Raw genomic sequence first — 8,842 nt, 5'->3', positions numbered from 1 at the left:
CAGTCAGACACACCCCAGGCCTGGAGGTCTGAGTTCAAGTCCAGGCTCAGTCTTTTATACGCTTTGTAAACTGAACCTTTCCGAGCCGTGATTTCCCCACCTCCCCCAGGGCCAGAAAGATACCTTTGCTACTTCCCTCAGCATGCCAGCACTGTAATCCCAACCTAAGAACACAGAGATCATGGACCTGAAAGCAATTAGGAAATTTAAACAACCTTGTATAAGTCGGATTGACAACAACTGCTTACTCAACTAGAGGCAAGAACAGCAAATGTCTGGGCAAAGGGTTGCTTGCATTCCACATGCACTCCAAGGATGACGGCAAGCAAACGTGGCAGGGGTGGGAGACCTGCCCTCCCCACCCTCCCTGCCTCCTCCCAGGGAGTCCTCCAGAAAGATCATGGGAGCCTGACCCTCGGAGCCATGAGGGGCCTGCCTGGGCCATGCAGAGAACACAGACAGAAAGAGGCTGCTCCTGACCTGGCCCTGCTGCCTGCTGCCACCACCTCATCAATCTATCTCCTCTTAGCTGCTGACAGCACCTCCTGGCAGCCTGGGCATTAGAATTGCAAGGAGCCCGGTTGCACTGGGGAATACCGATGGAGGAATCTCAGATTCAAATGTGTCTAAGTTTTATGAACAGCCAGATCTGGGCAAGGCGTTCCCACTGCCCTTCCACCAAAAGGGAGTGGTGAGGGTTTTGTTAGAAGTACAAATTGCTTCTTAATGCAGAGGATGAAGCTGGGTGCAGGCACCTCCTTAGAAATTCCTCCCACTCCCTCCTGGGAAAGCCGCTGCTGCATGTCAATTTTAATTTTTGAAATTTAAACCGAGGGCTTTGTGTCTAAGCTCCATCTCATCGGAGAAGGGGACAAATGAGTCAAAAAGAATTAGGGCCCCGCTGGGGATTGCAGATCCATAGCAATTAGACTTCATTTGGGTCTCAGACATTTGGTTTTAATTGCATTTCTGAATGATACAATCGACAAGGTATCAGAAATGTATACTATGCAACTGTAGATGGGGCCCGACTCTGCCCTCCCCAGTTCCTGGGCTCAGCTGGGCTTGGGCTCCCCAGTCAGCAGGGCTGGGTTCAGTTTCAGTCGGGAACTGGGGAATGGTGATAGTTTGTTTTCTGCCTTGCTGTCTCTTTCAGAACTTTATCCCTGGATTCAAAGCAGATTCGATCATTACTAATACCTAAGTTAATGACAATAAAACATTATTCAAGTAAAATAAGAGCATCAAGAGGAATAGCCACAGCAACGGGTCTTGAAGCTGGGGCATAATTGTCTTTAAAAGGGAATCACAGCTTTTAGTGTCCTCCAGGAACTAAAGTTGAGCCCAATGTGATTTGGGGGCAGACATACAGCCATGAACATTGTCACCCACATTGACCTATGAATACATGTATGTGTGCACATGTGTAACATGGACTAGTGATGACAACCACACTATATCCACATGGTGTGTGTGTGTGTGTGTGTGTGTGTGTGTCTCCAGCTTTACATAGTACACACACTCTGGGATTGCCTCCGTGTGCACACATTTCTCTTCAAACAACTGGTCAAAATGAACTCAGTACTAACAGGTTGTTAACTGGTTATTTTGTAGATAATTTATTATTTATTGGAATTCAATGATCTAAAAACAAAACAAAAGGTAAATAAAAAAAACCAAAGCGGTGCTGGCTGTTTCCCTCGCTGTGTGTGTGGGATGGGGTGGAAAGTGCCGAGAGGAGACCACACACAATGGGGCTCAGATCAGGTGCCAGGGCACCGTGCAAGTGGGAAGGGAAGATTCGGAAAGGGTTCCCTCCCCCAGGGATAGTTCTGGGTGAATTCCGGGAGCTGCATGACTCCCAGGTTGCCTCAGTTTACCTGCTCTTGTAAGAGCTGTGACCCTAGCCCACTGGTCGGCAAACTCATTAGTCAACAGAGCCAAATATCAACAGTCCATCGATTGAAATTTCTTTTGAGAGTCAATTTTTTTAAACTTAAATTTCTTCTAATGCCACTTCTTCAAAATAGACTCGCCCAGGCCATGGTATTTTGTGGAAGAGCCACACTCAAGGGGCCAAAGAGCTGCATGTGGCTCTTGAGCCGCAGTTTGTCAACCAGGGGCCTAGCCAGTGGTGTGGGCAAATGGATGGGTCCTGAGGACTTTATGCCTGGGTGGGTGGGTTTCTGGGTGGGGGGGGGAAGACTTTTTACATCTTTTTAGGGACAAACATCTGAGACCACCTGTTGGCAAGTGCCTCCTCCCTGCCTCCCATTTGCCTCCCTTACCCCTTCCTTCTCCAGAAACTCCTGCTCTTTGACTTCCTCCCACAAGGCTGTGAACTTGGAGTCTCAGCCAGCCCTCTCCCTCTGCCTCTAATTCTCTCTGCCCACCTCCTCTGGGCCCCTCCAGTTCAGGGAGGCAACCCAGGGGAGAAATACCATCTCCCCGAAGGGTGGGCGCTCTATCATCCCTCCTCACATCTTGTCTCCCATCTCGGTGGCGGGACAGGGCAGTGGCTGACAAGCAGGCATAGATGGGGCTATTCCCGGCCCAGGTAATGTCTTCATGTCAAAGTGGACGTCTGGAGGGCTGGTCTGGGGGCCACCCTGACAAAAACATCGGAGCACGTGGTCTAGAAACATAATTTAATGCATCGCAGCGGGTCTGAGTCAGGCCTTTGCGGAGAGGCGGATTTCCGTTGGCTGGGATTCTGCGCGGTGGGGTTTTGACTGATGGACAGGGGGATTGGCAGGAGCATTGGACTCCCCAGAGAGCTCATGCGCGCTTTGGCCTATCTCACTGGCCAGGGTGGGAAGGCTCGGCCCCTGGGCACTGGGAGAAGGAGGGAGACTGAAAGAGGGCAGTTCCGCCCAGCCTGTCCAGTCCAATCAGGTTTGCAAACTGTGCTGCCACCACCACCGCTGCTGTCCACGCCTTTGGGGTTCAGACTCAGGCTCCTCTCACCACATTGGAGTGACCCTCTCCCTCCCCAGATGGGGGCCCAAGGCCAGGAGCGCTGCCCAGAGCATAGTGAGCTGCAGACACACTGGGGATGGGGGCGGGACAGGGAGGACAGCGGGAACGTGTCTTTTCCGACATGTCAAGAAGCGTCAGGAAGCGTGAGGGATCCTCGCCAGGGAACAGGCTGCGGGAAGCCCCCGGGCCCAGCTCCAGGCGCCCTAGTCCGGGTAGAGGAGGAATCCGGAGAAGGTGCTGTACTTGTTGTTGTTGCCTCCGTGCGCCTTGCCGCCGTCCAGCTTCACGTACACCTCGTCCCCCGCCTCCAGGTGCAGCACCACGCTGTTGCTGGCGTAGTCGTAGTTCTGGTCCGCGTCCTGCGCGATGGCGCTGGCCCGGACCTGGGGGCGAGCGGCCGAGCTGAGGGTCGGGTCTGGGCAGTCTGCCCAGGCCCCTCCCGGCCCCCACCCCGCGCCCCTGGTCGGCCTTCTGCCCGAGGCTCCGGCTCCGGAGTCCACGCTCCCACCCAGGCTCCACCTTCTCTCTGCAACTTAGCCCATTTCCTCCCGGCGTCCGGGAGGGAGGAAAGCTGGGACTTCCCGATCCCCGGCCCCGCGGGGAAGGGCGGGGGCCAGGGCCGGCAGCAGAGGGAAGGAGAGCGAGGGGCGAGCGCCTGCCCGGGGCAGCTGGAGAAGGAAGGGGCTTCCCAGAGCCCGGGGGCTGCAGGCGGGGCGCGCACATCGCCGGGGAGTGCGGTTCGGTGGCGGGGTCCGGGCTCTCCCGGCACAACCTCCCGGTTACCCGGGGATAAACGCCACCGGGAGCTTTGGGGAGCGGAGTCCGGGCGCGCTCGCCGGCCGGCGGGGAGAAAGGGACTGGCTCCCGGGTAGTCGGGGCGGGGGTCTGGGGGCTGTGGGGCGGGGGGGCACTGACCTGGCCGTTCTTGCAGAGGTCCGCCCACATGCTGGTGCCGTCGCCGCCGCGCATGAGGATGTGGTAGGTGAAGAAGTAGATGCCGCGCACCTGACAGCTGAATTTGCCGCTGGCGGGGTCGTAGTGGTTGCCGAGGTTGGTGACCACGTCGTCGAACTTGAGCACCTCGTAGCCCTCGTGGGGGCTCTTGAGGCCCACGTAGAAGGCGATCTTGGGGCCGCTGAAGGCGGCGCTGAGCGCGCCGGTCACTTCGCCCTCGGGGTCGCTGCCGCCGCCGCCCCGGGTCCCGCCGCCCGCCGCCCCGTCCCCTCCGGCCGCCCCCGCCGCCGTCAGCTGCAGCCCCGGCAGCCCGGGCCGCCCGGGGTCGCCCTTCTCCCCCGGGGGACCCCTGGGTCCAGGCGGGCCCGGCTCTCCGGGGGGCCCCCGCGGCCCCGGCTTGCCCGGCCGCCCCGGGTCGCCCTTGGGTCCCTGGACGAAAGGGGGCGGCGGGTTGGCGCTCAGGTCTTGCATGACCTCCAGGGCGGCGGTGCTGGGGCCGGGCGGCGGCGCCTGGGCGCCCGCGGGCCCTCCGCCGGGGGCCGCGCGGTACGGGTCGCAGATCATGCGGCAGGTGCCCATCATCTCGTAGTGCGCGGCGCCGGGCGCGGTCGCCTGCAGCAGCAGCGGCACCGCGATCAGCAGCCCCAGCGCCATGGCCAGGAGCACGCCGACGGCCGCCAGGCAGGCGCGCCGCCGCCGCTGCCACCGCGGGGGAGCGGCCGCCACCAGCTCCTCCTTGCCCCCCGAGGAGGTAATGGTGGGGCGGCGCGGGCGGCCCCGCTCCCCCAACTCGGGGGCCGACTCCACGGGTCCCGGCCGCACCCCCGACGACGTGGCGACCCCCGCTCCGGGCGCCCGGCGACTTCAGGGAGAGGCGCCCCGGCACCGGCGCCGGCGCTCACGGCGCGCGGGCTGCTCCGGAGCGAGAGGCGCGGAGCCCGGCGCGCATGGCGGGGCCCCGGACCGGCCGGGCGACCCCGGGTCCGCAGGTGGCCTGGAGCGAGGGCGGGAGTGGCTTCCGGCTCGGAGCGGCGGCTCTGCCCGGCTGGGCGCGGGGCTCGCGGGTGGCTCGCAGGTGGGGCGCCCGGCTCTGCGGTGCGCTCCGCTCGGCGCGCTCTCCGGCTGCGGGCTCCGCGCGGAGGGGGCCCGGCTGCCCTGACGTCAGGAGCCCGGGCTGAGCAGCGGCGGCAGGGCAGCGTGCGCTGCCATCACTGGGGAGACGGCGCCCTCATCGCATCGGCCTCCTGTCCTCCCTTTCCTTTCGGGCTGAGTCCCCGGCAGAGGCGGCTGAGGCTCTGCTCTTCCCAGAGGCGCCCGGGAGCCACAAGTGGGCGCAGCGGGCGCATCCGGGAGCCGGCGCCTCAGACACACCCATCCGAGGCCACTCGCGCGCCGCCCACCAGCCACTCACCGACACTCAGGGGCGCACTCACGAGCGCACAGGCAGCTCCACATGGCCACGAAGGAGCCAGAATCCTGATGCCAGCCAGCGAGGTCCTCCGAGAATCACTGAATCCATCGCCCTGCCTGCAAGCAGGACCAAACCTCAGCCCACCTAGGACAGCCTTAGTCCGGGAGGCCCTGCGGCCAGGACTCCTGAACCACCCCCACCCCCCACCCCTCCCCAGCTACTTCTCCAGGAAGGAGTAAGCCTCGCTTTTAAGAGGCCCTTCACGCCTAGCTGAGGACTCCAAGCTGTTACAGCTCCAAACTCTTTTAATGATTCTTTTTAGCCCTCAGGCCAAATACAGGCGTCTGTTAGCCTCAGCCCGCTCTTGGGCCAGAAAATCGCCTGGGCCTTGTCCTCTATATAAAGCCCATTTAGAGATACAAATGGACACTCAGCGCTTGGCGTGACCTGGGTGCACTCTGCTCCGACGCCCGGCTAGCAGGCCAGCCCGACCCTCAGACAGGCGCCTGGACATCCCACGCACCTTCCTAGTGAGGTGGGGGTGGTTAGTTTACAAAACACTCCAGCGGCCAGCCAGGTGCTCAGTTGATCAGAGCATCCTCCAGGTAGGCCAAAGTTGCTGATTTGATCCATCCCTGGTCAGGGCACAAACAAGAATCAACCACTGAACGCATAAATGTGTGGGACAACCAATTCTCTCTCTCTCTCTCTCTCCCTCTCTCTCTCTCTCTCTCTCTCTCTCTCTCTCTCTCTCTCTCATCAATAAAATAAAAACTTTGAAAACACTCCAAAGCCATTCTGAGCTACAATCTTAAATAAGCTGTGCCGCCAGATTTGGAGAATTCTCCATCTCCAGTGCAGCCGGGAGGATAAAGGGAGGAAGTGAGTGCTCCTGTGTAACCGTGACCGGAAGACTTCAGGCTCAGAAATGAAAAGCTCTGCCCTCTGCTTCTGCTCTTGCCCCAGCAGCTCTGTGACTTGGGCAGGTCTCCTGCCCCAGCCTGCGATATACAGCGTGCACTGGGTCCCCCCCCCCCCCTGCAGAAGACCCGTCCTCTCTCCCAGTACCCCTCCCCCCATCCTGCCCCTTGGTGCTATCAATGTGGGACACAGCATTGGCATCTCTGAACTGACTGGCGCCCTCCTGAGGCTATTGTTTCAAGAGAAAATTTTCAAGTGTCCTGTTCTCCTGGGTTTCTTAAAAATCCATTTTGTTTCTTCCTGGTTACTCTGAGCCATTTCCCCACCCCACCCCACCCCACCTCAAGTCACTCCTGCCTCTTCCTTCATCGATGTATCTCCCAGGGATTAACAGAAGATCTGGCACCCCGTAGGCCCTCAGTACACATTTGTAGAAAAGATAATTAAACAGCTTGAAGCAAACTTGACTCAGGAGAGAAGGGGTTAAGAAACTCATTTATTAGGCACCTACTATGATGCTCAGGTACTTTGTACATGCTCCTTCACTCACTCCTCTTTATGGATTTGCAATTGTTCTCCTATTATACAGATGAGAAAACAAAGGCTCCGAAAATGTAAGATGCTTGCCAGTGACCTCCACCCATATGACAGAGCCAGACTCCTCCTCACAGCCAGTCCAGGGGCTCTGAGGCGCTGGCAGTGAATGCAGCACTAGCTAGTTCCTGGCCATTGGTTTTGTGAGTCCTGGTAGCACTCCTTTCCTTTCCCTTCTCTCCCCTTTCTTCCCCTTTCTTCCCCTCTCTTCCCTTCCCCTTCCTTCCCTCCCCTCCCTTCCTTTCCCTTCCCTTCCCTTCCCTCTCCTTCCCTTCCCTTCCCTTCCCTTCCCTTCCCTTCCCTTCCCTTCCCTCCCCTCCCCTCCCCTCCCCTCCCCTCCCCTTCCCTTCCCTTCCCTTCGCTGGGGCCACACCTGGAACTAGTGAGCTCCAGGAGCCACACTTTCAGGTTCCAATCTGAGTTCTGCAACCTTGTATCTGTGAGACCTTGGGCAAATTGCTTCATCTCTCTGAGCCTCAGTCTCCATGTGTGTAGAATGGGGATGACAAAAGTACCTACTCCCAAGTTGTTTAGAGATTAAGTGAGTTAATTAAAGGCCTAGAACTCTAGTTGGCTCAGTAAAGGTTAGTTATTATTATGAACATTGATACTTTAGACCTCCACCATCATGCTTAAGAGCACAAAGATGAGCCATGTGGGCAGGAAGTAGGATGGGAGGGGTGAGTTTATGGTTTGTACAAGAGAGAGACACAAAGATCACCCCCATGCTCTATCTTTTTCTAAAACCGACAAGGAGGCCATACTGTCCTTCCCATTCCTCTCAGGCTGCCCTGCTCTGGCTCCTGCCATTTATCAAGACTGTCCAGAGTGCCTCTGGTCCCCAGCTCGCCCTGGACAGGCATTCTCAGGCAGACACTCACTTTGAATTGCCCAGCCCTGCAGCCCATTATGCCCAAATTCCAGACTTCTTGTCCCTGCAGGATCTGGACAGGGAAGAAGCACGGAGGGGCAAATGTGTGAGACCCAGGTTTGCACCCCCGCAGACCTCAGCCCTGGAGCACCCACAGCCCTGCAGGCAGGAGGTCTCCCCAAGGCCAGTCCTCCTCCAGGGGCCAGGGCAGCAGCAGCTAGAGAAGGCAAAGCAGGCAGCCTCCCATCCAGCCACATCAGTCGGGGGTCCTTCCCCTGCTCACCCGCCCTTCCTCCCACGGTGATGGAGCCAGACAGAGTGCCCTGCTGGCATGCTTGACACCTCCTCATCCCCCTGGCTTCTGCTCTCCCACGAGTGATCCACATCATCAGTGACTGTCTTCTCATTAATATTAATTATGATCTTTATTAGCATATAGCCTTCCATGTTGGCCATAGTTTTATATTCCAGGCTTAATAATGACTCAAATCTGCCCAAAATTGCCCTTAGTATTCCAGCCTGCATTTCACCCACCAACAACCATTGATGCTCAGTCACCTGCACCTTCTCACCCCTCATTGCTCTGTGGTCTGTGACATGCAGTTTGACACTTTATCACACGCTGGTTTGTTCAGTGCTCTCCTCGCACTGTAGTTTAGTGCTCTTCAGCCTCGGATGCCTGTCTCTGCTCATCCCTCTGGACTCATCCTTAATTTTCCTTCAAGTCCCAGCAAAGTGTCATATTCTTGTCCAAAGTCTTCCCTGAACCCTCCTCAAGAAGAGTTGACAATTCCTGAAGGTAAAGAGCACCTTAAAAGGCCCTGGCCAGGTGGCTCAGTTAGTTGAAGCATCATCCCACACTCCAAGAAAGGCTGCAGGTTTGATTCCCAGTCAGGACACATACATAGGTTGTGGGTTCAATTCCCAGTCAGGGCACATGTGGGAGGGAACCGACCCATGTTTCTCTCTCACATCAATGTTTCTCTCTCTCTCTCTCTCTCTCTCTCTCTCTCTCTCTCTCTCTCTCTCTCTTCCTCCCTCCTTCCCTCCCTCTAAAAATCAATAAAAACGTATCCTCAGGTGAGGATTAAAAAAGGGCACCTTGAATGTAC

General features: G+C 57.8%; 1 protein-coding gene across 1 annotated transcript; it reads right to left on the bottom strand.

Annotated features, from left to right (window-relative positions):
• Positions 1–2,634: 2,634 nt before the first annotated feature.
• On the bottom strand, positions 2,635–5,204 carry C1QL2 (complement C1q like 2). Its single transcript, XM_084892235.1, has 2 exons — positions 3,895–5,204; positions 2,635–3,362 (listed from the first exon to the last, which is right to left on the bottom strand). The coding sequence occupies exons 1-2, from the start codon at positions 4,585–4,587 to the stop codon at positions 3,183–3,185; spliced, it is 873 nt and encodes a 290-aa protein (XP_084748361.1). The 5' UTR covers positions 4,588–5,204; the 3' UTR covers positions 2,635–3,182.
• Between the last annotated feature and the right edge of the window lie 3,638 nt (positions 5,205–8,842).

This window comes from Pipistrellus hanaki (genome assembly GCF_964339955.1).
Source record: "Pipistrellus hanaki genome assembly, chromosome: 8".
NCBI lineage: Eukaryota > Metazoa > Chordata > Mammalia > Chiroptera > Vespertilionidae > Pipistrellus > Pipistrellus hanaki.
Note: the sequence above shows the minus strand (reverse complement) of the source record. Positions and strands in the feature narration are given on the sequence as shown.